Genomic DNA, 16,506 nt, shown 5'->3' with positions numbered 1-16,506 from the left:
TATATCAAGGACTTGATTCGAGAATAGGCTTCTAAGCGGTTTACAAAATATAAAGGACCTGTTACACACAGGGGCAGAGGAAGGGGGTGCGGTGGGTGCAGGCCACCCTGGGTGTCACCACTGAGGGGGGTGACAAAATGCCGGGCGGCACTCACTGGGAGAGATGTGGTGGCTTGGGCGCACTGCCCAAACGGTCCACCTGCTGTAGGGCGGCTGAGTGAGAGGAGGCAGGCAGACTCTGGAAGCCCTATGGTGCACCCTGCCCCTATAGGCAGCTTGTCCCGCCCCTGGGCACGCCGCCCCAGGTGCCCGAGTGGCTTCCTCCACCGCTGGTTGCACAAACATTAAAATGTAACTATCCGTAATTAATATGCACAACAAAGCCATCCCATCAGAACATGAAACTATGAGCATCCATAATTAAGACACACAATGAGACAATCTCATTGAAACATTAAAATATAAGTATCCAGAATTAAAATATGCAATACAGCAATCCCACACAGCAATTGCACAATAGGTTGTGGTGTGTGCTTGCTTGCCATGTGTGTGTGTGTGTGTGCAAGTTTCTCCAGTTTGTGGAGGAGTTTGCAGGTCTCAAAAGGTTGAGCCCCCCTGCATTAGCACCTGCTAGATCAGGGCCATTGGCCCATTTACTCTAGCATCCTGTTGCCAAACTGGCCCACCAGTGGGAAATCCTCACGCAGGACCCAAACACAACAGCAGTCTCCCCTCCTGCAGTCTCCAGCAAGTGGCATTGAGAAGCATTATTGCCTCTGACTGGAGGCAGAATGATGGCTAGTAGCCATTGATAGCCTTATCTTCCCCAAATTGTCTATTTCTCTTTTAAAGCCATCCACGTTAGTGGTCATCACTGCCATTTGTGGGAGCGAGTTCCATTGTTTAACTAGATGCTGCATGAAGAAGTGCTTTTATCTGTTCTGACTCTATCTGAGAACCAGTGTGGTGTTGTGGTTAAGAGTGGTGGACTCATAATCTGGTGAACCGGGTTCGATTCCCCACTCCTCCACATGCAACTGCTGGGTGACCTTGGGCTAGTCACACTTCTCTGAAGTCTCTCAGCCTCACTCACCTCACAGAGTGTTTGTTGTGGGGGAGAAGGGAAAGGATATTGTTAGCCACTTTGAGACTCCTTAAGGGGAGTGAAAGGTGGGATATCAAGTCCAAACTCTTTCCAACATTCTGTTTCATTGGATCTCCATGACCTCTCCCCACTTTCTCCATGCCATGCTTGCCTTTTCTCTAAAAAAAGTTCCAAATGCCACAACCTTTGCTCACAGGGAAGTCTCGCCTCCCTGTCTCCCCAAATTTCTCTCCCTTTCTTGTCCCATTTGCAATATCTGAACAACCTGGTTGCCGTTTTTAAGTCCCAGTCTGCAAGCACCCCAAATCTCCAGCGATCTCTCATCCTTTGCACCCATCTTTCACTGCCAAGCCCAGCTGGTGCTGCATCCAGAAGCTGGGAATCTCTAACAATATAAACTGGCAAAATTTACAGCTGCATTCTGAACTAATGGCAGTTTGGGGACAGTCATCAAAGACAGCGCTGTGTGCTACCTAAAGCAGCTCTTGACCCATTACATTTCATTCCTGTGATTTTCCATCTCTCAGTGGGGAAAGGAATGGCACAATCCTCTCCAGCTTGTTAAGAATACGAGACATTGTTAGTTTTACCCAAATAACAAAGTGCTATTGCAAAAGTATTGAGATGTGATGGCAATGGAGGCCAGACAAGAAGAAAGAAGCAGAAAACGTACTATTCATGTGGAACTGCACCCCCAGCCAGGCATCTGAACTTGGCCCTCAAAATTCCACTTAGAAGGGCGAGAAGAGGCAGCTTAATAGGCTCCTAGCAGCTAAGTGATGGGGGAATGTGTCTCATAATTGCACTCAGCAAGCTCACTTGAGCGAAAGAGGCAGGGAAGGGATCAGGAGGACACCTTCAGAGTGCGGAAGAGGAAAAATGACAGGAGAGGGGGTAGAAAAAAATGTGAGACCAAGAGAAAGGTATATAAAATTGTGCAGAAGTTTCTGAAGCTGAATGTTGGAAGATTCAGGACCGCCAAAAGAAAGTGCTTCTTCACATCGCTATGAAATAAGTTAAACTATCAGAGAGGTGGTGGCAGCCACCAATGGCTCTTCGTCTGGAATGGGTCGCCTGTGAATGGTGTGGATGCAGGATTTTAACACAACACATAATTCACCAGTGGAATTTGCTGCCAGAAGATGTTTTGAGGACTGCCAGATTAGTTCCACTGGCTTTCAAAGCAGCTTAGGTAGATTTGCGGAACAGATTTAACAATTGCTGTTAGCCACACCAAAGCAACATTGATGTTGAGCAACAGCTGAAGAGATGAAGAAACTAAGATTTGGGATGGCCATCACCTCCATGCTCTTCTTGTGAATTTCCAGAGGCATCTGGTTGGTCTATGCTACAGAATGCTGGACAAGATGGAACTTGGTCTGATCAAGCAAGGCAATGAAAGTATATCCTTATGGAATGAAAAGGTCTGGGGAGCATCTTAAAAATCAAATGTATATTAATTCTAGCCATATATTTTTAAATTTTTAAATCTGATTATGAAGATCGACATAGCATCTGTTTTGCATGAAGAAGGTCCCTGGCATCTTGAGGTAAGACTGGGGGAGAACTTTTCCTGAAGCCCTGGGCAGCCACTGTTAGTCAGTGTAGACATTACCAAGCTTGATGGCTCAGTGTAAGGCAGATTCCTCAGGGCAGTTAGCTCAGCTGGTTAAAGTGTGGTGCTGATAATGCCAAGGTTGTGGGTTCGAACCCCATATGGGCCAGCTGCGTATACCTGCACAGCAGGGAGTTGGACTAGATGATCCTCAGGGTCCCTTCAGACTCTACAATTCTATGATTCTATGAACACTTTTGTTCAAGCAAGTAACAAGTTTCTAAGGTGAAGATTCCAGTCACAGATGCCAAAAAATGCAAAGGGTTTAAATTTAAGTGCCCCTTGTAGAAATGGTCCCGGGCTCAGCCATTCATAAACAAGTTACATAACACCAAATTATTAAAAGCCAAGCTACACTTCTGAATTAACGAGCATGGGAAGATGGTTTATGGAGGCAGCGATGTCGGAGCAGGTGAACATCTCTACCAGCCAAAAAAAAAAGTCTGCAAAACTTCAAAGAAGCCAGAGAGAGGGAGAATGATGGGATGCGTATGAAATCCTGCATTTCCATGAATGTTCCGCTCTGCCTCCCGTTCGACTACACTCCAGGAGCCTGCGAGATCTTTTCTCCCCACATCTCTCTCTCTCTCTTTCTTTCCCCTCTCTCATTCCTGCGCTTACTCTCCTCTGTCACCATCTGTCACAACTGCGTTCTCACACCCCCTCATTTCCCCCTTTTTTCTCCCGTCTCATTTTCTCCCTCCCTCCCTCCATCCTTCCCCCCCCTCTCTCTCCCCTTATGCTCTTTCTCTCCATCATAATCACTATGTCACTCCCCCTCATTCCTTCCTCATTCTCTCTCTCTCTCAATCTTTCTCTCTCAACCATTCATTCTCTCTCTTCCTCCCTCATCCTCGCCCCACACCTCCTCCCCTGTCGCTCCCCTCGGAACCTCTTCCGATTGGCTGGTGGCACCGTTCCCGGGAGTAATTGACACACCGCTTGATCTACCTAACCCTGCGAGAGACAACAAGCGCCCCCCCCCCCACTTCAGCAGAAGGAGAGCTAGAGGGGCGGGGGGACCGTCCGGCTGGGCTCCACTCAGCAAACGCTGCAAGACTGACTGCCTTCTTACCTGCAGCAGCCCTGGAGAGACCAGGTGCAAAAGTATCAGCAGCAACGGCAGGGAAGCAGATGTAGGAGCGCAGGGGCCTGAGCAGGGATGCCACCTCTCCAGCAGAAGCAGAAGGAAGGGGAGATAATCAGGTATCTCAAAGGAAGTGGGGGGGGGGGAGAGATGTTAAAAAGCATTACGGATTCTGGATTTATACCAACTCGGGAATTGAAATATTTTTTGTCTTTCCCCCTCCCCAAGAGGAATTAACAAGAATACTAAACATCGTCCTGGAGAGTGAAGGCAGATATCCATTATTTTGATACGTGAGTATTGGGCAAACTTGCCTCCTGCTTCTGCTTATATTCCCGCAAATTCTGTTGCATGCAAAAGTTTTCTTTTGATACCTGTATCATTGAAGCTCCCTGCTGTGTTGCACCCCTCCCCCTCCCCCAGATCTCCAGGGGATATGCAGGTTTTAAAAAAATATTTGTCTATTGAGTCCAAGTAGGAAGGGAAGACAAGCGACAGGATCTAACAGGCTGGGCGGCAGAGCTGCCTATCTTCAGATTCACTGGCTTGTGTTCTCCTGCTGGGTCTGTCCAGGGCACCCACCTGTTGTCTTCCATTTCACACTTTGGTTGCCGTTTGCAATTTGCAGCTGTTTGTTCCAGAACAAACTTTTGTGGAGTTGTTGCAGAGTAATTGGGATGAAGATTGCAGTCTTGGGTTGTAAATCTTTTGGAGCAGAAAGAGACAAGCTGTACTCAGTGGCATGACATGGGTTTGCTTGGGACTGGGGCTCCTTGACACTCCTGTAAACATTAAGAGGGAAATGTGCAACAAGTAGTACACACACACACATAGAATTCTGGATGTGGTAATGATAGCATGCAGATTTGAAATATGGGTCATTTTAGATGAGGTCCTCATAAGGAAAGTTTCTACATCTGCAGGCACACGAGACTCTTTATGAAATCTTTGGTTCTGTTTGGAGGTTGTTTTTGCCATGTTGGTTTTTAAAAATAACTCAAACTGATTACTAGGCAGGTAGAAGTCTTTGTGATCCCCTCTCCCATCCTCAGTGCAAGACAATTTTGAACAAACCTATTTCTCCATATGAGTAAAAGGCAACATGGTCTCCTTTCAGGAGAGATGGCATTCGTACTTGCAGGATCCTGTCCTGTCCTCCTATCCTCTTTGTTGCTAGATTGACAAAATGATAAAGAGAGCTTTCATTTCTGAAAGACTGATTGACATGTTGAACCGATGCACAAAATGGAGCCAATAACTGGACATGTAGGGAATTTATGAATGTGCATATCTGAAGCAACTATTGCCAAAACAAGACTGAGGTTCTTTTGGATTAGACACTGCACATATGTAATTTACTGTCCCGAAGACCTTACAGAATAAAGGTGAGTCTGGACTAGTGAGTTAACACACACATCTTGTCGGCATCATTTTGGAATTTTCATCGGCTGACTTTTTTTGCACAATAAAATGCACAGTCATTTCTAGATCCTGAATTGGGATCCAAATGTCTTTCCTTGAGGCTGTGCTTCTGTTTGTAGGATCTTGCCTTTTCCTAGCACCCAAGCAATAGTATTTTTTCTGAGGGGGTAACTTCAACTCCCTCCCCCAGTTTAGTCCAACCTATTCCAGTTAGGGGGGCTGTCTAGAGCAGTGTTTCCCAACCGGTGTTCCGCGGCACACGAGTGTGCCGTGAGACGTTGCCTCGTGTGCCGCGAGATGCCTGGAGGGAGGCGGGCGAGTCGGGCGGCGAGAGGCGGGGCGGCGGCGGCGAGGAGAGGCCGCGCCTCCTGCTGCTGCCTGGCGCTCCTCCTCGCAGCCGGCAGTGCTGCCTGGGCGCCTCCGCGCGACTCTGCCTCGCTGGGTTTGGTCTCCCAGCAGAGACGGGTCACACGCGCACCTCCCTCCCTCCCTCAGCCTGCGCGGAGGGAGAGCCAGAGAGAGGCATCGCTCCTGCGCGGCGGGAGAGGGAGCAGCCGGAGCGATGCCCCAAACGAAGGCATGGGACCGGAGGGGAAATCCTCTCCGAGGAGGATTGAGCGCAGCTGAGAGAAGCCTTTCGAGGAGCTGCCGTGTCCCCTGGAAACCCCCTTCCCAGCTCTGCCTGCCTGCCTGCCCAAAGCTTGGAGGTTCCCCGGCAAGGGGGAGGGGAAAAACTTTCACTTTTGTGCGTCCCTCCCGGCGTGACGCTGCGCGCTGACGTCACGGGGCGGGGCTTTAATGGTGGTGTGCCGCGAGATTTTTTTTCAGTAAACAGGTGTGCCGTTGCCCAAAAACGTTTGGGAAACACTGGTCTAGAGTAATGGCTGTCTGAGGATCACCCACCAGTGATGGAGCATTGCCATGCCACCAGGAGTGGAGAGACCCAGCCCTCATCTTCCTCATCTTCTCACCATGTTGTTAGCTTGCAATTCCTAAACACAGATGCATTTGGGGGTTTATTTGTTTATTTAAGTGCCATATTGCTGGACCACTTGTCCAAGGTTGGCTTCACACTTCCACATCATGTCAGGGACACTTACCTGAAACACTTAAAACAAGTTATTCACACCGTGTTGAACCAAAGTTGGTACTCAAGCTTTGAGCAAATGGCCTCTGGAAATTCTGCACCAAATTTGTGGTAAGAGAAACTAGGAAAGACAGACCATTTCACAAAATTTCTCCATATGGGAGGAAGGGGAAGATAAATTATCCAACAGTTCCCCAGGGATGGGGCAGTAGAACAGTTTTGTTCTCCCCTGCCCCCCGCTTGGTTTCCCTCCCCACCTGGCCACCATTTTGCATCTTCCTCAGTGCCGCAGACCTAGCATCATTCCAGGGTGCTGTGCCAGATTGCGGGGATGGCAGCTGCCACAAAAAAGCTAAACTAAAACTAAAATTTCTGAATGGCGGCAAATATTCCGGAAAAATTCTGCAAAGTGGCCCTTTGGGGTTAAGTGGGAGGAAATATCAGAAATTTATCGAAAGAAATGTATTTGGCGAACCTTTCATTCACCTCTAGCTGGAGAATTCGTTTAGCCTTGTTTCTTTGTTTTTGTATTACTTATTACTTTTTAAAAAAAAAATGGTTAGAAGACCATGAAATATCAGGGTGAGCTTTCCGTCCACATTATTCTTCACCTACTTCCTTGCTTTAGCTTTCCCCACAGCACCCCCATTCCCAGTTGGACTTCCAGGGCTGTTCCTGGAACTCCTGAAAGTCTCTTTAGGTATGTGCTCCTAGATCTGCATGATCCAGCCCAAGATCCATTCCTTGAAATCTGGTTTCATTATCTACATTTCAGGGTCATCCCCACTTCTGTGACTGTGGAACTGCTCTCATAGCTAGAAAGGTCTCCTTTCTCATGTTTCACCAGTAGCTACATCCAGTTCAGCTGGTATAGAGAAGGACAAGGAATTTTCCTCCTTCAGTTCAGTATATGAAGAGCCCTGCTAGATCAGAACAATCTCCCGTCCAATCACCGTTCTCACAGTGGCCAGCCACATACATATTTTTCGTTCTATAGGACGCACCGGACCATAGGACGCACCTTGTTTTAGAGGGGGAGAACAAGAAAAAAAATTCTCCCCCTCTCTGTTCAGCACCCCTTCAGCTAAGCGGCAGGAGAAACAGAGCCCCTTCCATTTCTCCTCCCGCTTGGCTGAAGGGGCGCTGCGCAGCTCTCCCTCTCTGCTGAAGCCAGGAGAGTCTTGCTCTCCTGGCTTCAGCAAAAGGAGCCTGAAGCCTGCAGAGCACAGCAGGAACTCGCGCTGCGCTCCAAAGGCTTCAGGCGGCTATCCCTGAAGCCTGGAGAGCGAGAGGGGTCAGTGCGCACCGACCCCTCTCGCTCTCCAGGCTTCAGTGAAAGCAACGCGAAGCCTCCAGAGTACGGAGGGAGCACTCCTTCTGCGCTTCAGAGGCTTCACGTTGCTATCACTGAAGCCAAGGAGCCTGCATTCACTCCATAGGACGCACACACATTTCCCCTTAATTTTTGGAGGGGAAAAGGTGCATCCTATAGAGCGAAAAATGCTGTACTTCCTGGGAAACCCACAAGCAGACCTGAGCTCAGTAGCATTTTCCTGCTCGTGGTCCCCAGCAAGTGAAATTCAAGTGCAGACTCTCTCTAATACTGGAGGTGGTATACAGTGGTGCCTTGCAAGATGAAATTAATTCGTTCCGCGAGTTTTTTCGTCTAGCGAATTTTTTGTCTTGCGAAGCACGGTGTCGGAAAAGTTTTGGAAAAGCTTCAAAAATCACCAAAAACCTCAAAAAAGGCTACCACACCACGTTCTATGAGTTGCTCCTCGAAGTCAAGTCGCAACTGTATTAACGGTGTTAAGAAAAAGGAAACAAACTTGCAAAAAACGCAAGACGTTTTCGTCTTGCGAAGCAAGCCCATAGGGAAATTCGTCTTGCGAAGCAGCTCAAAAACCGCAAAACCCTTTCGTCTAGCGCGTTTTTCGTCTTGCGAGGCATTCGTCTTGCGGGGCACCACTGTATATTCATCCTGGCTAGTAGCAATTGATAGCATTATCACCAGTGCTTCCCCTCCCTAGAAAAATAGGTGCCGGTACTCATCACCATGAAGTTGTTGCAGTAAGTGCCACACTTTTTAACAACAAAAAAGAGAGGTGCCGGTACCGTGTACCCTTTTAGACCCCCTCAGAAAAGCACTGATTATTGCCCACTAATTTGACTTTTCAATTTTTAAAACTGCCCATGTCGGCAGCTATCACTACATCTTAAAGTAGCAAGTACTATAGTGGATGTCAGGAGCCAGAGACATGCGAGACATGCCTAGAAGTCAGCAATAAAAAACACAGTGTCAGTACACTTAACTCTTTATTCTGAGAAACCCAAACAGCTCAGACCTAGTGATTCCAATGAATAATAATAATAATAATAATAATAATAATAATAATAATAATAATAATATATTTATACCCCGCCCATCTGGTTGGGTTTCCGCAGCCACTCTGGGCGGATCCCAACAGAATATTAAAAACACAATAAAACATCAAACATTAAAAACTTCCCTAAACAGGGCTTCCTTCAGATGTCTTCTAAAAGTCGGATAGTTGTTTATTTCCTTGACATCTGATCAGATGGAGTTCCATAGGGCGGGTGCCACTATCAAGAAGGCCCCCCTGCCTGGTTCCCTGTAACCGCACTTCTCTCAGTGAGGGAACTGCCAGAAGGCCCTCAGCACTGGACCTCAGTGTCCAGGCAGAACGATGGGGGTGGAGATGCTCCTTCAGGTATACTGGGCCGAGGCCGTTTAGGGCTTTAAAGGTCAGCACCAACACTTTGAATTGTGCTCAGAAACGTACTGAGAGCCAGTGTCGGTCTTTCAGGATTTGTGTTATATGGTCTCAGCGGCCACTGTTCCCAGTAGGGCTTGCCGCAGTTGTAGGAACTGAAGGTCCTCATCTTTCCACCCACAATATTTTATTCAAGTTGGCACCCTTGTGCAGGCCACTTTGCCCCTGGCCCTGCCCACCACTGAATTGTAGCCCACCCACCCCCAAGGGAATGTGGCTCTTGGCTTGGAAAAAAATTTTTCTCCAATTCCTGGTCTATGTTAAAGCAGCTCCCTCACTTTACATTCCAAATTTGCCCAATTTTCATTCCCATTATAACTTACGACAGAATGCCATTCTGGAGCTTTATATGCAGATCTGGCATCAAATGAAGTCAAAAGGAAATCTAGTGAAGATGTAAAGGGGTAACCAGGACCACAAGGCATCTTGTTTTGCCCAAGCTAATTCTCACCTCTGCAGTGAAGCTCTCTGCCCACCCCAGGCCGTCTCATGGCAACAGCTTTGGCTTCCCATCCTCTGGCACTACCCATGCCTGCAAGAATAATACGTATTTGGTTGGGTGAAAACATCAGAAAGAAAATGATCATAAGGATAACAAGGGGAATTAGAAGCAGAAAAGAGCTCATTAGTCCTCCCTCTCATTAAACAATGAGTTCTGGGCTTTGTCTAACATAGTATCAAGAGACTGACGACGGGACTTCATTGGAAAATTAGTGATTTCACTGTGTATTACAATCATTTATTCAAATGACCTGGGAGGTGTAATCAGGCGTCTGGGGAAGGTGGCAGAGCTCTTAATGGAGGGTGAAACTGACACAGGAGTACTTGAGAGCCCTGTGGCAAATTCAGATAATAATAAGGGGTTTTGAATGCCCAAAGTTTGAATAATGAAGGGTCTCATAAAGGGTCTCTGGTACAGGGAAGTATTATATTTCTGGATTCTCGGCTTTACTTGATTCAATTTATTCTCTCAAAACAATTCATCTCCTGGATCTGCAGCACTTCCATCCAAGTAATATAATTGTAGAAATTCAGGCAGAAGGCCTGGTGGTTTGTTTCAATGGAGCACTGGATGCAGAAATGTCATCAAGAACATAAGGATGATATGTCGACACATTTAGAGGAGGGATTGGCGCTTATTAACAGGATGTTTGAGGAAGGTTCCCTGTTTCCAGGACTGGCCCTACCATTAGGCAGAATGGGAAAGCAGCTGGTTTTGAGTGACATGAAAGCATAGCAAATGGTTAGTTGATTTATTATTGTAGTACTTTTGCAGCAAAGGGATGGTAGAGGCACTTGTGGAATTTTCTGTCTTAGGTACCCAAATATCTTGACCAGCTTTGGGTAATATACACCTTGACTTTGGAGGCAGCAAAATGTATTGGGTTGCCTCTACCCATTGTTGAATCCCAGAAGCCAAGACTTAAGTCTGGAGCAAGTACTCATTGGGGAGAAAACCCCAGCAGAAATTTAACATTGCAATACAAGCATCTTCAGGATTTTCTGTAAGCATATGAGTGTCATTTTTCATGCAAAAGCCTGATAGGTCAATCAGCTGCTGTCCTTCCCCTTTTTCTGTCACAGAGACAAAGATTTTCCTAGGGTTCAGCAAGAAACATGGTTGATGCTCCTCTACATAGGAACAACCGCCGCTTTCTAAAGTTGACAAAAGTTTTAAATGAGGCCTGTGGACAACTGCATAGTGGACAACTATAGTCTACCTATAGATGCTCCTTGGATGATTACAGTTCAACAGAGAACTTAGCTTAACAGGGGCCTTTATTATATGATATAGTGAGCATAATGATTAATCCAGCCATGTGCCAGGGTGTCATAGTAACAGGCTAAAAGGTGCAGGTTAAATGACCTAGCAATAGATTGTTCAGTGAGAATACAGTAGCAGCAAATGCATGTCCAGCTGAAAGGGCTTCCTCCATTCAGAGACCAGTTCTTCAAGATCTCCTCCTTAAGGTATTTGCAGCTTTGGATTTGGGTTCACATTTTCAGTAAGAATCTTTGACAAGTCAAGTATGGAGGTTCATATCACTCTTTCATTAGACGTCTTTAGTCGCCAGGTGAAATGTTCCTCTTCACCCAGACCTTGGGCTGATTAATATTCTACAGCCTTTTAAATGTGTTTTGGGACAGGGGGGTTATTTTTTTCATTATGTTTTTGTTCTATTTATTTGTGCTTTTATCCTGTATTTGTTTCTTGTGGACTACCCTGAGATCTTCGAGTGAAGGGCGGTGTATAAATTTAATTGAATAATAATAATAATAATAATAATAATAATAATAATAATAATAAGTATTTTTAAAATGAACAGAAACTAAATATGCATTTCAGTCTGAGCCATTTGTAGAATGCACCATTATATATACAATATGGGTGTCAGTAACTTACGGTAATCTGACCAATTCATCAGTTTTTAGATCTCTCCCATTTTTTATAACGTTCCAATGGCCCAATCATTCCTAAGAACCAACTACACAGTGAGGATGGAGATGGTCTCACTTTTCTGAGCAGCCTTATGGTCACTGCATGCTTCCATTTCCTTTCCCATCCTTGGAAATTTCCCTGCTAGTTTTAGTTCTCGGCCTTGCCATGACTGGAGAACTGGGGGCACAAGCTAGCAGCCCCTGGGCCAAATCTCTTCCCTCCTGCCATTGTCAGTCTTTGAGGAAATACAGAAATGGCAACAAGAACTGGGACACTGATATTTGGCAGCAGGCCACTTGAGGCCACAGTGCAACTGCTTAACACTAGTCTCCAGCAAAACTATTTGTTTTATTCATTTATTTCATAAAATTTATATGCTGCTAGATTGAAAAAACACACAACAGAAAACAAACCCTCAATTCTCCCCCCCCCCTTGGGTGATAGCTTTGGTTTGTTTGCACAAATCTTTTTAAATGGGTTTATGTTTGAAGGCAGAATTTTCTTTAAAATTTTATTTTTATTGGTTTAGGCGATATAGATCTAAACACTGAAAGACAAAGCTTTGGCATGCACTCAGATAGGAGGCATTTGAGTCCCTCGTAAGACCCTTTAGGCATGATTCAGCCAAAGTTAAGTCTATGTAAGAAGCGGAAAACTGATAGGTGGAAGTTTACAGTCTGCTGACCATCAAAATCAAGGGGGACTTCTTAGTGCACCTTTCTGTACAAGAGGAGCACGAGCCACTCAGCTGTAAAATCTGGAATCTCCATTAACTTCTGTGCTCCTCTTCATGCCCCGGCAAAATGAATGGAGCTTGTAAAGTGGACTTTTCCCCCATTTCTCTCTCTGGTGCTACCTTTAGTGTGCTATAAGATGCATTACAAGCTCTTTCTCCCCTTCCCTGTTCTTCCCAAATGCAGACCCCTTCCGACTGATCCAGTGGGATAATCACCTCACTCTTCTGCCATGGACAATTTCAACTTCACCACCACACTGGCTTCCTGGGAAGAGAATTCAACAGCCAGCTGGGCAGCCCCTGTTTCTGGGAACCTATCCCAAGCTTCCAGGCTCGGCCTGGATGTCAGCGGTGTCCTCATCCCTCTGGTTTACCTCATTGTCTGCGTGGTGGGACTAGCCGGAAACTCCCTGGTCATCTATGTGGTTTTGTGCCATTCCGTGAGCGAATCGGTGACCAATGTCTACATCTTCAACTTGGCGCTGGCTGATGAGCTCTTCATGTTCGGCCTGCCCTTCTTGGCTGCACAAAACGCCTTATCCTACTGGCCTTTCGGTTCCTTCATGTGCCGGCTAGTGATGGCCGTGGATGCTATAAACCAGTTCACTAGTATTTTCTGCCTGACTGTGATGAGTGTGGACCGCTACCTGGCGGTAGTGCACCCGGTGAAATCGTCAAAATGGCGGACGGCACGTGTGGCCAAGGCGGTCAGTGCCACTGTTTGGGTGCTGTCTTCTGTGGTGGTGCTGCCTGTGGTCGTGTTTTCAGATGTCCCCCCGGGCATGAGCACATGCCACATCCAGTGGCCTGAGCCAGCTTCAGTCTGGAAAGCAGGTTTCATTGTCTACACAGCCACTCTTGGCTTCTTTGGGCCTCTGCTGGTCATCTGCCTATGTTACCTGCTTATTGTTGTCAAGGTTCGGTCGTCGGGCAGAAAGGTGAGAGCGCTGACAGCCAAGCGCAAGCGCTCCGAGCGGAGAGTCACGCGCATGGTGGTTGCCGTTGTTGCGGTCTTTGTCCTCTGCTGGCTACCTTTCTATGTGCTCAACATCATCAACGTCATCTGGACCTTGCCTGAGGAGCCATCTCTCTTTGGCATCTACTTCCTTGTCGTGGTCTTGCCCTATGCTAACAGCTGTGCCAACCCCATAATCTATGGCTTCCTCTCATACCGCTTCAAGCAGGGTTTCCGCAGGGCTCTCCTCAGACCCTCCCGCCGAGTGCAGAACCAAGAAATCGCAGCAGCAGCAACCACGGGTGGTAAGATGGAGGAAGAGGAAGAGGAAGACGACGAAATGGAGGCAGAAGCAAGTGAGGTCAGCAAGATTGCCCAAAACGGCAATGGCATGCAAGAGTGCGCCCCCATCAGTGGGGCAGGGGGGAGCAGTGAACAGAAGCCACTGCCAGAGGAGCCTGGGATCTCTGAGAAGCCTAGTGTTATGAACATTAGCTACTTATAGTGACTCTTTTTCTCTCTGAAACACCCTGGCAGTGACTCATTTGGAATAACAAACGGAAGGATCATTCATAATACAAGGGATTCCTAAAAAACAGAAAGCCTGAGAGGGATGTGGGCAGATAAATATCCGCTTTCAAACAGTAAAGCAAGGCCTAACAACCAGAGTGGCAGGTAGAGCAAAGGCTTCTGGGATTTGGGTTGGAAGTAATGTATTTCCTTGGCTGACATGATTGGTCAGCTGAGTAAGGTCAAGAATGTCTGTGTCCTCTCCAACATCTTACAGCTGAAAACAGGGATTCTCATGTTTATGATTCTCAGACCAAGGATTTCTGCTAAGAAGCAATCCCACCTTCATCCATGCATTATTGCACATCGCTGAAGATGTTCTGTGCTAATATACCCTGCATTAATAACTCGGCCCACCATAACAGTTTACTTAAAATAGGACTTTAATCTCACCCCAACTCTGATTGGACTTCTTGGAGCAGGAGCAGCCAATCTGCTGCCCTACAGATGTGACTGGATCCCAACTCCCATCAGCTCCAGCCAGCATGGACAATGATCAGGAATCATGGGAATTGTAGTCCAGTGACATCTGGAGGACACCACATTGGCTACCCTGGCTTAGAGAATAGCTATGACTCAACCCCATTTGGTAATGTTTATTACTGTTCTGATTCAATGGACATGGGAAAGTGGAAAGGGAAGAAACTTATGCACATGGGAAATGGGAGAAAAAGGAAGATATGGGGAAGGGCCTTAGTATTTGATTTTCATACAGAAGGTCCCGGGTTCAGTTTGCAGCATCTTCCAGGCAGGGCTGGGAATGGCCCATGCCTGGAACCCTGGGGAGCTGCTGGCAATCAGGGCAGGTACTAGTTACAGATAGGTAGCCGTGTTGGTCTGCCATAGTCAAAATAAAAAAATTCCTTCCAGTAGCACCTTAAAGACCAACTAAGTTAGTTCTTGGTATGAGCTTTCGTGTGCATGCACACTTCTTCAGGTATCTGAAGAAGTGTGCATGCACACGAAAGCTCATACCAAGAACTAACTTAGTTGGTCTTTGAGGGCAGGTACTGATCGAGATGGACCTCATGGTCTGACTCAGTATAAGGCACCTTCCCATGTGCTCCCACTAACAAAATGATGGGAGCGGGTGGCACTGTGGTCTAAACCACTGAGCCTCTTGGGCCTGCTGATCGAAAGGTTGGCGGTTTGAATCCGCACAACGGGGTGAGCTCCCATTGCTCTGTCCCAGCTCCTGCCGACCTAGCAGTTCAAAAGCACACCAGTGCAAGTAGATAAATAGGTACCGCTGCGGCAGGAAGGTAAATGGCATTTCTGTGTCCTCTGGTTTCCATCACAGTGTTCCATTGTGCCAGAAGTGGTTTAGTCATGCTGGTCACATGACCTGGGAAGCTGTCTGTGGACAAACGCTGGGTCCCTCTGCCTGAAAGCGAAATGAGTGCTGCAACCCCATAATTGCCTTTGACTGGACTTAACCATCCAGGGGTCCTTTACTAACAGGGGAATTTTACTAACAAAATGCTTTAAAAGCCATTCCAAAATCTCTTTTTGAAAAAAGGATCTGTTATTACTAAGGAAACATCCCAGAACATAGGCAGTATACCTGAAAAACAAGGTCTGTTGGACAAAAATGTAGGACAAGATTTAAGTCTTTGGAGAGTCAGTGCAATATAGTGGCCAAGAAGTGCAGTGTGATTGTATGCCTATTTACTGAGAAGTACACCCCACTATATTCAATGGAGCTTACTCCCAAGGGAGTATTCATAGGATTACAGCCTGAGTTATGGACCAGGAAGTCCCTGATTTAAATCTCATTTCCTCTCTGCTAGTATTGTCCCCATACCACCGACTGGAACACTGAGAACAGTCTCGGCACCCCATTCTGCCACACGGGTATCCTAACCTACCTTCCAAGGTTGTTGTAAGGATTACTGACTGAAGGAACCAGAGGTGCCGGCTTCTGAAGGAGAATGGCAGGGCTGATGTTGAATGTGGTGGCAGCACAGCTTCAATGGCTCCTCCTCCTCAACCCTCCTTCCCATCTACCAGAGGAGGAGGAGAAGGAGCCAGCCTCTAAAGCTGTGCCCTGCTTGGCTCCGCGCTTGACCTCCTCCACTGCTTTTGAACATGGGGGGAAGCCCTCACCCCCTCCCAAAAATATTGGGGGGAGGGCTCGGTCCCTGTGGGATGGCGCCCCTGTAAGGAATGTATGTGAAGTTCAATGAATGCTCTGAAATGCTCTCTTTTTTTAAAAAAAAAAGACTATAATTGTGATTATTCTCGCTGCAGCTTTGCTCTGTAACATATGGAGAGGCTATTAAGCACAGCCTTCCCTTCAGTGGAAGGGGTCTTGTTTCTGATGTGCCCTTGTGGGTGAGCAGGGAAGGTGGCAGGGGAAAAAAAGAGTTTGTTTTTATGAAATGCTGCCACTTATACCCACCCTTTCTGACAAGTAACCACTTCCTCAGGAAGCAAATACAATAAACTTTTTTCCCTCCAGAGGTATCGGCCTCCATTTCTCATTACTGCCTTTTACGTTTACAAAACTGTTGGAATTCTCCTAAATGTGGTGTCCCTAACTTTAGGATCTGTGGTGGTTTCTTGGTGGGAAAGGGCGCAGAGGAGAAATGTTTGGGGAATATTCACAACATAGCCATGATCGCTGCATAATGCTCCATTGCCAGAGGATCTCTCCATTGCTTCTGTATACCAGTTCCTGGGAATCACAAGCAG

The 16,506-nt window shown here is 46.8% G+C and overlaps 1 protein-coding gene across 1 annotated transcript; it reads left to right on the top strand.

Annotated features, from left to right (window-relative positions):
* The first annotated feature begins 3,194 nt into the window (after positions 1–3,194).
* On the top strand, positions 3,195–16,019 carry SSTR3 (somatostatin receptor 3). Its single transcript, XM_081211130.1, has 4 exons — positions 3,195–3,926; positions 4,036–4,100; positions 12,472–14,618; positions 14,820–16,019. Exon 3 carries the CDS (start codon positions 12,518–12,520, stop codon positions 13,745–13,747), a length of 1,230 nt encoding a protein of 409 aa, XP_081067256.1. The 5' UTR covers positions 3,195–3,926; positions 4,036–4,100; positions 12,472–12,517; the 3' UTR covers positions 13,748–14,618; positions 14,820–16,019.
* The last annotated feature ends 487 nt before the right edge of the window (positions 16,020–16,506 follow it).

This window comes from Podarcis bocagei (assembly GCF_964188305.1).
Source record: "Podarcis bocagei genome assembly, chromosome: 10".
In the NCBI taxonomy this organism is placed as follows: Eukaryota; Metazoa; Chordata; class Lepidosauria; order Squamata; family Lacertidae; genus Podarcis; species Podarcis bocagei.
This window is presented reverse-complemented; position numbering and strand designations above follow the sequence as displayed.